Source organism: Gobio gobio, assembly GCF_949357685.1.
Source record: "Gobio gobio genome assembly, chromosome: 12".
NCBI classification, from domain to species: Eukaryota; Metazoa; Chordata; class Actinopteri; order Cypriniformes; family Gobionidae; genus Gobio; species Gobio gobio.
Window position 1 is genome coordinate 54,204,786 of NC_137105.1, and position 18,395 is coordinate 54,223,180.

At 38.7% G+C, this 18,395-nt stretch overlaps 2 protein-coding genes and 1 long non-coding RNA gene across 3 annotated transcripts in view; 2 read left to right on the forward strand and 1 right to left on the reverse strand.

Moving 5' to 3' along the window:
• LOC307135121 (NLR family CARD domain-containing protein 3-like) overlaps nt 1–18,395 on the forward strand; it is a gene marked incomplete at its 3' end in the record, with an annotated part of 233,210 nt that overhangs the window by 75,373 nt on the left and 139,442 nt on the right. The window lies entirely within an intron of this gene.
• On the forward strand, nt 554–4,936 carry LOC307135147 (uncharacterized protein). The gene is made up of 3 exons (XM_079831351.1): nt 554–663; nt 2,342–2,748; nt 3,767–4,936. The coding sequence occupies exons 2-3, from the start codon at nt 2,363–2,365 to the stop codon at nt 4,431–4,433; spliced, it is 1,053 nt and encodes a 350-aa protein (XP_079687477.1). The 5' UTR covers nt 554–663; nt 2,342–2,362; the 3' UTR covers nt 4,434–4,936.
• On the reverse strand, nt 5,820–9,747 carry LOC307135163. Its single transcript, XR_013817636.1, has 6 exons — nt 8,001–9,747; nt 7,685–7,732; nt 7,518–7,601; nt 7,162–7,367; nt 6,835–6,994; nt 5,820–6,736 (listed from the first exon to the last, which is right to left on the reverse strand). It is a non-coding gene; the product is annotated as an uncharacterized lncRNA (long non-coding RNA).

Here is an 18,395-nt window from a genome sequence, read left to right on the forward strand (position 1 = left end):
GTTTGTTGTTGACCTGCGATAAAGAAATGATATTGTGTTCATGTTATTGATTTCTCTCAGCAATGTGAACAAACACAAGAATCCTAACATGGAGGAAAAGGACAGAAAGCTTTAATACATTCATTCATTTAGCAGATGTGACTTAAAATCACTAAACATTCAGATGTTAATACCAAACACCATCAAATGAACGACAGAATAGAGATTCCTCTTGGAGAAATTAAATCCAATATAGATAAACATTCATAAATAGAAACAAGACATCAGAGAATGTAATACACTATTTATCATTAATAAAACAAATACAGATAATTGTGAGGGAAATGTAAAGAAATGTGGAGTGTATATTAATGACAAAAACATTAATTTATAAAGAATTACAGTGAAACAAATGATAACTAAACTGGAAGTGCAGTGAATTTAATAATGAATGACATCTCCAGTACAGGAGGAGGCGCTAAACACATTTAACGAGCGACAGAACACTAAGAGCAGAAGAAGAGAGATGGGCGGGGTTTATGTGTTGTTGACACCTGAGGCCTCCTGCGCATGCGCGTTCTGAGGAAACACCTGAGAGTCCAAACTGAGAGGAAAGACTCGATTCTGACGAGATGTAAAGTCTCATTTCCAGGAGTTAAAAACGGCCATAAATATCACATTACGGTAAGTTCATTCATCAGTTTCTGATATCATGTCATATTATTGTGCAGTGTTTTCTGTGTGTGATCATATTAAACTCAATCTTTACAGTTTAACGGCCATTTTAGGGAGTTGTGTCGTATTGTTGTGTCGTATTAGATTCATATGAGGACAATCCACCTTTTTTTATGAGACAAACTTAAATGTTATGAGCAGTCTTGAAGAAAAAACAAGATGGCGTCTGGAGCATTAGGTGTTGTCAGCGCTTGCTTTTTAACTTTTTAAGAGCTGGTATAAAATATGATTGGAATGTTTCCTGATAATATGAGAACCTATGAAAATAAGATATCTTTCAAATATTTGTGGTAAGATTAAAAAAGAGAGAAATTTATACTTTTATTTATTCATCAAGGATGCATTAAATTGATCAAAAGTGACCGTGAAGACATTTATAGTGTTACAAAAGATTTCTATTTATAAATGCTGTTCATTGAACTTTCATTATGAAACTGTTCAACACTGATAATCATAAATGTGTGTTGATCATCTGGGCCCGTATTTATCAAGCTTCTCAAAGGGCCATTTTAGTCTTAAGTGCTGAGAATTCATGAAATTTACTCCTACTTTCAAAAGCAAGTTATCAAATGTCCTAAAGCTGAGAATCCCTCTTCCTCTCCCAGTTCTTTAAGAGCTCGAGAGGTCTCAGTGGCCAGTAGGGGTTTGTGATGGCACTGAGGAGACGTGTGTGAATCTGTTTAGAAGAGGAAGAATGTTTTTGAAATGTTTGACAATGAGCAGGTCATCAAACGCTATTGTTTGGACAGAGCAGACGTCATCTTTCTCAGCGCTGGATAATGTTGGGCTGAACTTGCCTTTTATAGTGTTTCCGCTGTTCGACTAATTCAGCAAGAGGTAGCGATCGCTTCTTCCTCCCACCAGTTAGGTTTTCTTTTGGAATCCATAATGGCTGATTATATCCAAAACTAGGCCATATATAGGCAGGTCAGTTAACAGCACACCAGTTTAAAACATTTAATTAAGACAAGGTGGAAAACGTTATGATCAGATTCATGAGCAGAAGAGACTCTCTCAGGAACATTAAACATTATTAATGTTTCCAAGCGTTTGTCAGAGACTGTAAGTCACAGATGTGTAACAGTCACGTATTATAGTTCACTACATTTGTCACATCTGTGTGTAGTTTGGTGTGTGTATGGCCAATCATTTGATGTGTGTGTGTAGAGTTACTACACAAAAGCACCAGTTTTAGAAAAAGTTCAAATAGTTTTGAATGAAGTGTTGATTTTGCGAGATGTGTGTGTGTGTGTGTGTGTGTGTGTGTGTGTGTGTCACATCACACACATTGTTTGCCTAAAACAGGGTTATTCAAATCTTGCCCTGGAGGACCAATGCGCTGCAGAGTTTAGCTCAAACCCTGATCAAACTCACCTACCTGTGATTTTCTAATGAACCTGAAGACATTGATTAGCATGTTCAGGTGAGTTTGATCAGGGTTGGAGCTAAACTCTGCAGCGCATTGGCCCTCCAGGGCAGATTTGAATAACCCTGGCCTAAAACATTCAGACTGAGGTTGAAGTTCTCTACCTTTTTAAAGTATAATTGATATTATTGGCAAATAATCAATAATTTAAAATTGATGTATATTTTTTATATTGTCATGTGTGATTTGTTCTCTGTGCAGGTCTGAAGTCAGTTCGTCATTATGGAGAACAGAGGGAGCAGTGAGAGATCTTCATCTGCAGAACCCAGCTGTGTGACCTCTGACCCCAGCTGTGTGTCTGTGAGGAGTGACCGATCCATGGATCATCCTCTTAAATTCAGTGAAGCAGTGACCTCTGACCCCAGCTGTGTGTCTGTGAGGAGTGACGGATCCATGAGAGAACCTCTTAAATTCAGTGAAGCAGTGACCTCTGACCCCAGCTGTGTGTCTGTGAGGAGTGACGCATCCATGAGAGAACCTCTTAAATTCAGTGAAGCAGTGACCTCTGACCCCAGCTGTGTGTCTGTGAGGAGTGACGGATCCATGAGAGAACCTCTTAAATTCAGTGAAGCAGTGACCTCTGACCCCAGCTGTGTGTCTGTGAAGAGGTGAGATATGATCTAGTATTAGAGACAATATAATACATTAAACAGAACTAATGGAAAATTTGCAAAAGTATCCCAGAATGCTGATCTCTGAGGTGAATATCTCTGTGGAGTTCTGGTGTTTGTGTCTTTATTCATCTTGATTTCTTCTTGTGTGCTTTTCCTGCCTCACATCAGACCAACAGACAAGGCCAGGACTTTAGATAAATAATACATTATTAAAATTTTTTTTTTTTTTTTTTTTTTTACCAAACTCTCATATCCCCTCAGAACACTTTGATTATAGAGCTCGAGTCTGATGGGATCATTCTGTGAATCTTTTTCTAAAGCTTGAAGCTGGTCAGTATTTACTGCCATTATGCAGACGAACACGAGCAGGACATTTATCAACATTTCTCCTTTTGTGGCCTGAAAAAGAAAGAAGATCATAAGCCATTAGAACAACATCAGGTTGAGTAAATAATGACTGGATTCTCATGTTTGGGTGAATTTAACGGGTCCCTTTATCCCTTTAACTGCTCTAGTGTAACTTAGAGACGACATTTAATAAGAGACTCAGAAACACACTGAATACACAGAGAGATGAGTTCGGTTTTTATTTCTGAATATTCCTCAAATCTGTGGACAAACATTCAGTGATGAACTTTGACCCCAATGTCCAGATATAAGACACTTATTGTCTGACAGAATCTCTGGTGTCAGATTGAGGATGAGGTTTGGGTTTCTTCATCATCTCTTAAAGCTCTTAGTGAGTTTGTTCCTGGTCTCTGTCACCTTGAGCTGCTCGCTGGAGGATTGAAAGACACGGTTTTCCTTTTCTCTGTGTTTTTCTACTTCTCTGTTTTCTGTGAAGCTGCTCTGGATCAATTGTGGAAAGTGTTAAACTGAAACTGACATGAATGCATTAATTACACAGAAAATACAAGATTGATCTGTTTTGATTTTAAATTTGAATTTTATTTATATATTTAAATCCTTTATTTTACATAAGTTTTAACCTGTTCTGTTATTTTTTGTCCAGAGACAAAAAACTCCAGAGAGTCAAAGACCGACACAAAACCAGCATGAAGAACAAGTATGAGAGATTATTTGAGGGAATGAAACTCCAGGAGAATGAAGCCCTCCTGAACAGGATCTACACACAGCTCTACATCATAGAGGGAGAGAGAGGAGGAGTGAATGAAGAACATGAGGTTTTACAGATGGAGAAAACAGCCAGAACACAACACTCACAAGACACTCCAATCTACTGCAATGACATCTTTACAGCCTCACCTGAACCAGGACGTGAGGAGAAAGAGCAGATCAAGACTGTTCTTACTAAAGGCATCGCTGGAATCGGAAAAACCGTCTCTGTGCAGAAGTTCATTCTGGACTGGGCAGAGGGAAGAGCCAATCAGGATGTAGATTTCATGTTTGTGCTTCCATTTCGAGAGCTGAACTTGATCCGAGATCATCAGTACAGTCTTCACAGACTTCTGCTGGACTTTCATCCTGAACTTCAAGATCTGGACTCAAGGATTTATGAGCAGTGTAAAGTTGTGTTCATCTTTGATGGTCTGGATGAAAGCAGAATCACACTGAGGTTTTCAGACGCTCAGGAAGTTTCTGATGTGAAAAAAAAGGTGTGTTGGTGTGAGGACATGACCAGAGAAAAAGGCAGGAGACACTGCTTGTCGTCAGCTTAAAGCTTTTATTTACAGACTTGCCATCACCACATCGTGATGCCGGAACCTTACAGGTGACCCTCCTCACGGAAGTCCCTCACCAGCCCTCCCAGAACAGACAAACTGAATCCTCTTATGCTGCAGGGTTCAACCATTTCACAATAAAGGAATAGACAGTGTATATACACATACACACATAAATACATAAATAAACCTTAACATGTGGAAATAAAACATCAAAATACAAATAACAAATATTACAAGAACCAAAATACAAATAATAAACAATACAATACATTTAACAACATAAACAACTGGAACAATGAAACAATGACCCCCCCCTGCTCCCACTGGACAATAGGCTATGCCTACATTACCCAGAATCCCTCAGAATGGCATAAAATGAGGAACAGGAAGGCCGCACTTCCTCTTAAACCCCACCCCCGGAACCATGCTGCAGCCATGAACCAGGAGACAAAAGGTAAACTTAGAAAATGTCACCATAATGCTAATGTAGCAGTTCTAAATAAAGAAATAAAACAAAAACTCTTGGTGTCTTATCTCTAATCTAAATGTGCACTTTTAGACCAGAAAAAGATAACCACAAATCATATTTGTACAAACAATAAGAAACATAAACATGTATACAAGTAATATAAACCAAACAAACATGGGGCCTATACAAGTATAAGAGGTTACTTATGAGATCCTCACATCTTCCCCCTCCCCCAAACTCTCGCAAGGTAAGCGAGAGAGAAAATCAGCGGTCACGTTTTCCGACCCTGGCCGATGTCGTACTATAAAATGAAAAGGTTGCATAGCCAAACTCCAACGAGTTACACGAGCATTGGTATCTTTCATTTTGTCAATCCATTGAAGCGCTCTATGATCAGTTTCAACTACAAAATCTCGTCCCAACAGGTAGTATTTAAACGAATCAAGAGCCCATTTCAGGGCTAAACACTCTTTTTCAATGACAGAATACCTTGTCTCACGAGGATACAGTTTCCTACTCAAATAAGCAACAGGATGAAACTCACCTCCCTGCTCTTGTTTCAAGACTGCTCCCAATCCCACTTGTGAGGATCTCATAAGTAACCTCTTATACCCAGATAGCAATGAGTCGGCGGACCACCGGCGGTGATCCGGCGGCTGTAGAAGCGTCAGAATTGCGTAATCGCAAACACGTTTGACGGCGCACCGCCGGCGGCAGCCGCTTTTTAAAAGCGGCAGCCGGCTTCCTACCGCCTTCGTACCGCCGCCGGCCCGCAGGCAAACCGCCGTTCCGCCGCCTTTATACCAGAAGGCGGCCCGGCGGAGGCAAACGCTTTTTTCGAACGATCTGCCTCCGCTTATTGTGTAATAAATAATATATATATTTATTTATTATTCATATATTTGTAACATGCAGTTTATGATGGATAATAATTGAACAAACCAGATAAATTCCCATTTGGCATTTTTATTCCACATTTCAAAGTACATTAACTATCAATGATACAAGATAATATAAATTAAATATAACAGACAATAAATAAGCTTAAATAGGCCTATAAATAACAAAAAACATTTTTACTAAAGAACCTGCATGTTTCCAATTAAATTTTGGTTTAAAAAAAAAAAAAACAGCCTTACAAGCAAATTATAACACTTACAATATTTGTTAATAACAAATAGGTCAGCTCTGGGATGAAAAGAATTACCATTAAATATTATATCAAATAATGAGGATATTTGGTACCAAAGAATGTGCAGGATACCAAATAAATCGAGGTATAACATCACATTTAACAAGCCATTTCTAACAATAGCATAAATGGTAATAATTTAGAGTAAAGCTCTGGAGAAGAATAGAACAGTAGTAGAACAGAACATTATAACAAGCCTGACTATGGGTTCTCCGGTTTTCCCCGACCTCCAGAATGAGGCAGCGCAAATTGGCTTATCTTCAGTGATTTCTTGTGCGCCTATATAAAGGACAAACAACCTCGCCATCCCATATCTATCCAAGGAGCTGCCTTCAAGGCAGGGTCACAGGGAATAAAAAAAAAGTAATTTCCACAGTGAACAGTGTGGATTGGGTGAGTGTAGCCTGAAACTTCTGGCTTCTTTAGGGGTCTTGATGTTACTGACTGCAGGATAAAGAAAGGGTTCCAGGTGTCAGTAGTCAGCCTAGGTGTAAGAGGTCGGCTGTGGGTCCCTCTCAGCTGTGCGGCGTCTTTTTCCACCTTCACGATCAGATGCTCCTTTCAGGTAACGCATAGCGCTAACCTGGACCGCCTCATCAGTGGCATCCTGGGTTGCCGGGTTCTTCCGGATGGCTCCTGTAGAAAATACAGATCTGTCATTCCATGTGAATGTCATAAGGCCACACACATCTACTTAAATATATAACAAATTTATATATTTATATATATATTACTTTGAACAATGGTCTTCAGGAACATGTCTCTAAAACATGCTTTATCCCCTACACCCGTCCAGGTTGTATTAATGGAAAGGTGATTAGAGAAGATACTCTAAAGCATTCGCCACACGGTTGTCTTTAGGTCCCTCCCACATTTGATTGCCAAAAACCGAAGCTGAAAATACAAAAAAGTGTTACAAATTACATATCTCTGAAGCTTCTCATACATAAATATAAAAATGTGACAGGCTGTGATTCAGACTGTAGAATATGCAGTGTACAATCTTAAATTTTACTTTTTAGATTACCCTACAGCATTATAAACAAAATCAGCACACTTACTGGAGCTCTTTATCCTGCCTCAAACTGTTGTCAAGCAACGCCAAATGGGTTGTCTAGGGGGAGTAACAGACCCCCTGGCAGGGATAACTCTCCAAAAGACACATTGGCACTGAAATGTTGCAGCATAGTGTCCATTTTGTTGTCCATGCTATGCACAACATCGCCAAACTCTCCAAGACGTCGCAGCATTAGGGTCTGATCTGCACCTACAGGGGTTCACAGAATAAAAGAATAAAGCAGTCAGTCCTGGTCCCTCAACTACTAAACTATGACATTTACAACTAGGTCTACTACATGTACAGGTGGCCCCAGTGGGAATTAAACCAACAACCACAGGTGTTGTTTGCAAGTTGTACCTGATTGCCCAGTACGAGCAAACGTCGTCAACATTGTCCCAACTTGCTTCACCTGCTCATGAAGTGAGCCGCTGTCATCCGAAGCTACAAAATGAAAGGCATTTGGTAATTTTGGACCTACATCACAGTCAAAAAAGTAAAATTTAAGAAAGAGTGCATGTTCTCACCTGCTCGTGCATTGCTTTCCCTCAGGGCTTGGTTCTCATTCTGGAAATCTACATAAAAAATATTTTATTTTAATTATATATATATATATATATATATATATATATATATATATATATATATATATATATATATATATATATATATATATATATATATATATATATATATATATATATAACAACAACTACAGGCACAATTTTCCATACTGTTAAAGTTTCCAACATCTGCAATTTCCTGTTTGTCCATCTCAACTCCTTTCAATATTCTTCTCCTTATAGCCCAGTAACTAGACATTGTGACTAACAATTTATTTACCTTGAAAGCCGAAACGATTGTCCAACAATAGGTCTCTTGGATGAAGATAACCGATTGTGCTCTGGTCAAGGTATCTGCAAGAAAATGTGAACAAAACCGCATTGTTAACGTTAAATACAGAATATACAGTAGCTATGCTGTGGGGGGAAAAACTGGTCAGCCAAATGTGGAACAGTAAAATGTATTCATTCAGTGTAGTGATTCAAGTAAACTGCATTGTCCTCAAACATAATAAGTACAGCAGTTCAGAGAAATAACTCATAAATGACCTTAAATGCTAGAAGAACAGTAGCAACACAGCACATGTTAGCTAACACTTGCTAAAACTGACCTAACGTTAGCAGCATGCTTGTTCGGACTAACAAAATAATTTAAATAACCTATATACATCATTCTGTTTTGTTAGAAAACACCAAAAGTTAAACTTAAGTCTTTCTAGATGTAAAGCTTTGGCTAACTTACCTACAGTAGCTAGATACATTTTAACATGTAGAACATGCTTGAACTCAGTGTGTAAAAAAGGCGAAACAGCACGTGTTAGCTAACACTGTGTATTGTGCACTATATCAGCGTGCGTGTCTGAACAAACTAATTAAAACAACCTACCGGTATAGCTATACATCAAAAATGAACATAATATTGTGTGACACAAAAAGGAAACATGTACTTACTTAAACGCTCGTAGTCGAGGATATTTTCTGATCTCCTCTCTTCAAATACTAAAACCATGTGATGAGCGGCCGCTGTTGGTAAATCTGTATGTTTTACCGGTTTGTCTTCCGTCTTTTTTAAGTATACTGCCCCTCTCGGCCGGTGGAGGTACTTCTCTGTTTTTTTTTATTTTATTTTTATTTAAATTAGTACATGTATAGACAAGTACAATACAAAAAGTACAATGAGAGAAAAATAAAAATAATAAAGCATTGTGGTACAGTTCCGAATATGTAGAACAAAGAATAACAACAAATGTAACACTGTATATAAAATAAATAATAAAAATAAGAATTCTGAGATAGAAAATACTTTATAATATTAAGGCAGTCACATGAAATTGAAAAGCTTTCAGGTTTCTGTTTTTGTAAGCTTTTTGTTTTGCGACCTCATGTTTGAGAGGGTTTCAAATATTGTAAAAATCAGCTTTATAAGAGGTAATATTAGAGGGCTTCTTTTGAGTTATTCTTGTCTTATGAATGTAGAATTTTTCCTAAATAATTAATAATATATTTTTGTTTTTCAGAAAAATATGGGTTTTGAAAACAAAGTAAAATGTCATGAAGTTAGTTCTAATTTTTTGTCATGTCTATTTTAAAGTCAGTCCAAAAAGAAATAGAAAAAAGGCCAATACAAAAATAAGTGTTATCCTAAAATGAACTTTCAAACTTTCTTAACCCTCCTATTATGCTAAAAAAAAAAAAAGTATTAGCCTACATCCATTATGGGTCAAATTGACCAACACTGTTTAAACACACTCGACATGCAAATAATCAAGTGAAAATTTAAATGTAATTTCCTAAACCTAACCTTATCATGGAATCAAGAGTCAAGAATCTGTTATAAACCCTAATGGCTTTGGAGCAAAAAAAACTAATATTTGATATAATTCACATATAGGCTATTATGATTTTATAATCGCTTCAAATGTGAGAACTAGTTAAAATGCTGTCAGTTCCACTCTATTTCCCAACAAGCCAAACATAGCCAACGTGGCTGGTCGAATTTGAGAGTAGAAATCCTTGTATTTCACAGCGGCTTGCCGCCAGCCGGCCGCGGTCCATTAGGCGGAGGCAACCGCCAGAGAAAATGAAGCCGGCGGCCCGCCGGCTAGTCGGCCGCGGCATCTCGCAAGAAATGGGAGTGACGTATTCGGCGGCAAACGTTTCATCACCGCCAGCGGGACGCACCTATAGCCGACAGCTTAGGGCCGGCGGCAAAAAGAAGCCGTGCCGATATTTTTTGCTATCTGGGTACTTGTATAGGCCCCATGTTTGTTTGGTTTATATTACTTGTATACATGTTTATGTTTCTTATTGTTTGTACAAATATGATTTGTGGTTATCTTTTTCTGGTCTAAAAGTGCACATTTAGATTAGAGATAAGACACCAAGAGTTTTTGTTTTATTTCTTTATTTAGAACTGCTACATTAGCATTATGGTGACATTTTCTAAGTTTACCTTTTGTCTCCTGGTTCATGGCTGCAGCATGGTTCCGGGGGTGGGGTTTAAGAGGAAGTGCGGCCTTCCTGTTCCTCATTTTATGCCATTCTGAGGGATTCTGGGTAATGTAGGCATAGCCTATTGTCCAGTGGGAGCAGGGGGGGGTCATTGTTTCATTGTTCCAGTTGTTTATGTTGTTAAATGTATTGTATTGTTTATTATTTGTATTTTGGTTCTTGTAATATTTGTTATTTGTATTTTGATGTTTTATTTCCACATGTTAAGGTTTATTTATGTATTTATGTGTGTATGTGTATATACACTGTCTATTCCTTTATTGTGAAATGGTTGAACCCTGCAGCATAAGAGGATTCAGTTTGTCTGTTCTGGGAGGGCTGGTGAGGGACTTCCGTGAGGAAGGTCACCTGTAAGGTTCCGGCATCACGATGTGGTGATGGCAAGTCTGTAAATAAAAGCTTTAAGCTGACGACAAGCAGTGTCTCCTGCCTTTTTCTCTGGTCATGTCCTCACAATATGGTGGCAGCGGTGGGATTTTCAAACCTCTTATACTCAACAACTGATAGACCTGTTGCAGTAACTTTGAAGTGAAATTGGTTCCTCTGTCGGTCAGGATCTCTTGGGGGAAACCTACTCTAGAGAAGAATTGAACCAAACAAAAGGCTACAGATTTTGCTTTGATATTCTTTAAAGGGAAAACCTCAGGATATCGACTTGCATAGTCACAAATTACTAGCATGTATTTGTTACCTGCTTTACTCCTCTCTAACGGGCCAACAATATCCATGCCTAGCCGTTGAAAAGGGACCTCTATTATGGGCAAAGGTATCAAGGGAGCTTTTGGAGGAACCAGAGGGGCTGTAAATTGGCATTCTGGACATGTCTTACAAAACACAGCTATATCCTTAGTCATCCCTGGCCAGAAGAAGTGTTTACTGATTCGGTGATACATTTTACGACGGCCCAAATGACCAGCCCAGGGGATAGCATGCCCCATTTTCAACACCATATTGCGTACACTCATGGGAAGAACCATTTGTAGTCTGTTTTGGGTCTTACAATACAGAAGGTCATTCTTTAGACAAAACGTGGAACCCTTAAAGGCCATCTCTCTGCCTTGGTTTGCTATTACTCTAGAATACATGGGACCAATTTCAACATCTGTTTTTTGTAGTTCAGACATATTAGCAGGGATCTGCCACTCCAAATTGAATTTTTGTGAACCTTCCCCCTCTGTGACTTGCACCACGGTTCCTTTGAACTTGTCTACTCTTTTTTCTACTTTAGACTTTACCGGTTTCACTGGATGGGTCGGAATATCAGAGTCATAAAAAGGAAGGCATGTCAAGGAGTTTGTCTCATTCACCTCCTGGCTCTGTTTAGACTTTGCACGAGTTCTCAGGCTCAGCTCTCCCGTCTCTGCAGGACATCTTCACCAAACGCTGCAGAGGTAGAGCTACTAAAATCATCAGAGACATTAATCACCCTGCAAACTCTCACTTCACCCTGCTGCCATCTGGTAAGCGCTTCCGTAGCCTGATGGCAAAGACTGAAAGACTCAGGAGGAGTTTCTTCCCCCAGGCCATCAGACTCCTGAACTCAGTCACGTGACTCACTTCACCCCCGCACACGCATAAACATACGGTCTTTCAACATTAACATCCACATACTGCAATTGCACTGCACTTTACGTTACGTCCCTATTGTTACTGCGTAACAACCTGTAATAAACCTTGCACATTATACTTCTTTATATATACATATTATATATTTTATGTTAACCACTTATTTTTAAGTCTACAGTTTATCTCACTTATCATCCACATATTTTTTATATTTTTATTTTTATCTTATTTCCTATTTTTATCTTTTACTTGATTTATTTATAATTCTACTTATGTTAATACTTTTTATTCTAACTTTATTCTATTTCTATTTAATTTCTTGTAACTGTTATTTGCACTGTCCATGGAGCGGACCTGTTTACATTTCACTGCCAGTTGTATATTGTGTATATAACTGTGTATGTGACAAATAAAACTCTTGAATCTTGAATCTTGAATCTTGAGTTAACACCATATTACAGGAATTATTTGGCTGCAGTAAGTCCATTAACACAGGAAAATCATGACCAATGATCACAGGATATGGCAGTTTTGGTGCTAGACCCACTTTCATTAGGTAGGATTGCTCATTAACCCCTAAATATACCTCAGTGGTCGGATACGACCGCTCTTCACCATGAATGCATTTAACCATAACAGGGGAATCACTCTCCATAAAACATCCAGATACAAGATCGGTTTCTACCAAAGTTTGGGTGCATCCTGTGTCTACCAAAGCAATCACCTTTTTACCATTCAGTTCTACAGGAATTGTGACATCCCTGGGTATTGGAGTAATGCGAGATTCGGGTATCATTATCCGTGGAACATAACAGACATTGGTAAGCTTTTTATTCAGGTTTGGACACATTGGTTTCTTATGGCCTAACTGGCCACAACTAAAACACCTAATAGTCCCCACTGTAGTTAAGCTAGACATTTCTGTTTGTTTCACCAATCTTTCCCCCACACTCTTACCCTCTTCTAGCAGTGAGGTTGTCTTGCGATAGGAAAGCTTGTCTCTTGCCGTCTTCCAGTGAGCAAAGCTCCAAGGCTCAGTCCTTCGCCTGGCTGCCACAAAGACATCCGCCAGCCTGGCGGCCTCCTCAGCAGAAGATGGATCATGCTCCTTTATCCAGGTTTGTAGTTCAGGACACAACATTCTCAAAAACTGTTCCAAGATGATAGTCTCTGCAAACTGCTGTATGGTCTTCTCTGCAGGTTTCACCCACTTGTAGAGCAAGTCCTTCAACCGGACATACAATTCCTTGGGAGATTCCTCCATCAGCACCTCCGTGGAACGAAACCTCTGTCGATAGGTCTCAGCATTGATAGAATATTTCCTCAGTATTGCCTCTCTCACCTCCACATAGTCACTCGCTTCAGCCACATCCATAGCCACATAGGCCGCCCGGGCCTTGCCAGTGAGTAGAGGAACTAGTCGAATGGCCCAATCCTCTGGAGGCCATTTGCACACGGTAGCAATTCGCTCAAAGGTAGTCAGATAATGCTCGATGTCATCCATCTCACTGAGCTGCTGCATCTTTGGCTCTTTCAATGGACCCCCAGCAATTGGCCGTCGAACTCCATCAGAATTTCTAGACGAAGTGTCTGGACCCTCACTCTCCCCAGGTGGCGGATTTCCCAGTGAGGTATGCTGGCTCACTTCTCCCTGCAGTAAACGAAACTGATGTTGCATGGTCCTCCATCTTGTCTCTTGTCGTGCATTCTCTTGTCCTTGACGATTGGTTTGCTCTTTTTGATCTACCAGAAATTTCTGGAACATATCCTTGAGCTCAGCCATGTCCTTCGAAGAACTCTCAGAGGACATCAGCTCCACAACACCTCCACTAGCCCCATCATCCTCCCCATCTTCTCCGGGGTTCACTCGAGCTAGTGTCTCAGCACGTGCCCGTTTTGGTGCCATCACACCTGTCAATTTGACACAGCAATGCTCCTCTTCTGGATTATCCCACCGCTGCCACCATATTGTGAGGACATGACCAGAGAAAAAGGCAGGAGACACTGCTTGTCGTCAGCTTAAAGCTTTTATTTACAGACTTGCCATCACCACATCGTGATGCCGGAACCTTACAGGTGACCTTCCTCACGGAAGTCCCTCACCAGCCCTCCCAGAACAGACAAACTGAATCCTCTTATGCTGCAGGGTTCAACCATTTCACAATAAAGGAATAGACAGTGTATATACACATACACACATAAATACATAAATAAACCTTAACATGTGGAAATAAAACATCAAAATACAAATAACAAATATTACAAGAACCAAAATACAAATAATAAACAATACAATACATTTAACAACATAAACAACTGGAACAATGAAACAATGACCCCCCCCTGCTCCCACTGGACAATAGGCTATGCCTACATTACCCAGAATCCCTCAGAATGGCATAAAATGAGGAACAGGAAGGCCGCACTTCCTCTTAAACCCCACCCCCGGAACCATGCTGCAGCCATGAACCAGGAGACAAAAGGTAAACTTAGAAAATGTCACCATAATGCTAATGTAGCAGTTCTAAATAAAGAAATAAAACAAAAACTCTTGGTGTCTTATCTCTAATCTAAATGTGCACTTTTAGACCAGAAAAAGATAACCACAAATCATATTTGTACAAACAATAAGAAACATAAACATGTATACAAGTAATATAAACCAAACAAACATGGGGCCTATACAAGTATAAGAGGTTACTTATGAGATCCTCACAGTTGGATTTAATCATGAACATCGGTTCCACATGAATCAATGAAGTTAAACAGACATAATTTGTTCACATAATTTCCACATCATGGGATGAAGTAATTTTTAAGTAACCCAATTGAGTAATCTCAAAATGATTTTAATATGGCTCCCTAACAACAGTGGTGTGCACTTGAGACCCTGCCTCTTTAATCAAATCACAAAACACAATTTTATTTTATTTTTGTATATTTTTGTGGTAAATTGACTGATTTATAAGAAGAGAAACACAATTTTGTTGCATAGATTGCAAATAATATGATTAAGTAAATTAGACAAAATGTGTTTTTCAGTTCATGTCAAAGATCATGAAAAGAAAACTTTTCAGAAAGACTTCATCAGTGGATGTGTTGATGTCAAAGGAAGTTTCTGGTTTGACTGAGACTTCATCAGTGGATGTGTTGATGTCAAAGGAAGTTTCTGGTTTGACTGAGACTTCATCAGTGGATGTGTTGATGTCAAAGGAAGTTTCTGGTGTGACTGAGACTTCATCAGTGGATGTGTTGATGTCAAAACTCATGAAAGGAGAGATGCTTCCCTCGGCTCTCATCTGGATCACCTCCAGACCAGCAGCAGCCAATCAGATCCCCTCCAAATACATCAACCGTCTGACAGAGATTCAGGGATTCAATGAGCCTCAGAAGGAGGAATATTTCAGGAAGAGAATCAGGGACGAGCATCAAGCCAGCAGAATCATCTCACACATCAGAAGAGCAAGAAGCCTCCACATCATGTGCCACATACCCGTCTTCTGCTGGATCTCATCCACTGTGCTTCAGAAGCTCCTGGAAGAAGATCTGAGTGCAGAAATCCCTCGAACTCTGACTGAAATGTACATCCACTTCCTGCTGATTCAGATCAACATGAGGAATCAGAAGTATGAAGAGAGAGATCCAGAGAAACTCCTGCCATCCAACAGAGAAGTGATTGTGAAACTTGCTGAAGTGGCTTTCAAACAGCTGATGAAGGGCAATGTGATGTTCTATGAGGAGGACCTGAGAGAGAGCGGCATAGACGTCACTGACGCCGCAGTGCATTCTGGGTTCTGCACTGAGATCTTTAAGGAGGAATCTGTGATTCATCAGAGGAAAGTCTACAGCTTCATTCATCTGAGCGTCCAGGAGTTTCTCGCTGCTTTCTATGAGTTTTACTCTCATGTGATCAAGAACAAGAAACCACTGCAGGGATTCATATCTTATAGACCTAATATATACAGGTCTGATAAAGTCTCTCTGTGCACTCAAAAAAATATTTAACCCCAAAAGTTAAAACTTATGTATTTCAATTAGATGACAATTTTCCATCCAATTTAATCACATAAATCCAATGTAAAAGTTAACATTTTATTTAAGCTTCACCATCATGTTCTATTGACGTGAATTAATTAAATAACTTTTATGTGAATTGATTAACTGTTATTTAAGATTGTGTATTGAATAAACTTTACTCATTTAAAATAAATTGTTGTTACTTGCTTTATATAACTCTTACATTTCCTTAATTCTATTAAATAAATGGTCAAAAACATGTTACATTTTTAAACATTTATTGTGTTACATAAACAAACATCCAGTCTCACATAAAAAAAAAAAAAAATGCAAGGACATCATACAGTACTTAACAAATTATGTTGTTTGTAAGTTTTTACTTTCAGTCACATGCATACTCTTAAACTGGAATATCCATGGTTATGACTCATGTTACTTTTTAGTCTTAAACCTGTGTCCCAAGTAACAGGGAAACAAAAATTCAACATCAAACATTATTTTCTTTTCTTTTTTTTACATTTTCAAGGTAACATTGTGATATGACTGCATAGTACGATAATCAATTTGTGCTTTTGTCCTAATCTGGAACTTTGAACACAAATGTAATTGCTACCCGTCTTCTTAAATATTTGTTAGAACAAATAAGCTGTCAGAAGAATTTGTCTCTCTCTTACCATAAACATCAGTTACTCAGTACAGTCAAATGAAAATCTCTAAAATGTTCTTGATACCATTCACACAGTATCTTCACAACAAAAATCAAACTGCTCTTGACGATACACTTTAAAGATGTTTTGTTTGGAGAAAAAAAAAAAAAAGGGAAGTAACCTGAAGGGTTGTTTTACTTAACATATAACAGGTTTTAAACATTTTTACTTTTTTTTCTATACATATAACATAACATGTTTTCACAGGCCAGCAATATGTTTCTTACAGACTGCCTCATCTGTCTTATCAAGCTATCCATGGAGTATGCTGCATAACTAAAGATCTCCCCCAAGGATGTCCGATCTTAGTTTTGGTGGTGGAATAAGTAGCATTCCACTGTTGCTGAACTCTGTGTCAGCTGTCTGAAGCTGAATTTCAGTAGAACATGAAAAACAGGGAACTACAAAAACCTGAGGCCAAGAAATGTTCTTGACTTGGGAGATGTAACTATAACAGTCTCAGCATTGCTGCGAAATGAGTCAAACAAACAGTTCCTGGAATGAGTCAATAGCACAAAGAGCTACAAAAAGCAGGAATGGTGCATCAGGTGCAGTCTCTTGAAGATGAGAAAATATAAGATGCGTAAATCCCTTTCAGGGTATCCCTGTTCACTGAAACATTTTTATTTTCAGTGCCTGAATCTTTGAGGAAAGCTTGCTGCCATCCAAATTCATCACTACTTTCTGCAAGAATTCAAATGTGAATTTGAGATTCTGAGGGTAGCTCAAGTTGAGAGCGTAGATCAGTCCGAACAGCATTGCAAATCCAAAGGAAATGCTCTTTAAGTTCTGTAGCAGCTTCACACCGTCTATTACTACTCCAACATCCTCTGGCTGGTCCTCAGCACCAGCACCTTCTTTACGGACCAAAAAAAGCCCCAGAGTGGTCTCAGAAATTCCTCTCTCTGCTTCTTCAGAATTGCAGTCCTAAGCAAAAAACAACAACAAAAGAACAAAAAGAAAGAAAGAAAAAGGTTCAGTTTCACTGAAATATTGGTAACTTACAGGTTGTCAATATGTTTAGGTCAACAATATATTTAGGTTACAAAAAGTGCATATACAAACCTCAAATTCTTTCACGACTGTTGTAATGTCCTCATTGAGGTACACACACAGACTTTGTATGAGACAGTCTCGTTTGATGTGTATGTCGTCACACTGAAAATTATGGCACAATAATATATTTTAATTAATAATAATAATAATATTAATAATATACAATAATAAAAACACTGATTATAGTTCAATATTTGTAATTCGTTATAAAAAAATCAAATGCAGTTTACCACACCTTGTCTGAAATAGCCATAATGCGTGATAACTTCTGTCCAGAAGCGCCACCTTTGCTGCTGAAAATCTTGTGCAGATTAACAGTGTATCTGTCCAGCTGCGCCATGAACTTTGACAGAAGTGGAACAGTTGTTATCCGCATGAATTCTGCATTTATCTGAGGAAAAAATAATGATGGGCATAAAATATAGTCATACAGTGGAGAAATGTATTGTAATTTACAATTTATTATTAGGTAAATATCAATAAAACTTACTTCGTTTACTGTGAACAGTGCAGGCCACCTGGTTTGTAAATCAGACACCATTGCCAAGTCTTCAACCAACTCTTGTCGTCTATAGGAGAAGGTCAATTGCATCTTTTCCTTGATGACAGCCTCATTATTTCTCTTTTTCACTTCAGTTAAGAGCGCAATTCTTTCCTTCTCCATGCTCTCTTCGGTTTCTCCTTTTGGGAGGCAAGGAAGGAAATTTACCTCAGCTTTTCTTGGCTTTTTGATGTTTGATGCTGCTTTACCTTGACCTTTACGTTTGTTCCTAAGAGAATTCACAGTGATTTCAGGGTGTCCAATCTTGCTGAGTTTT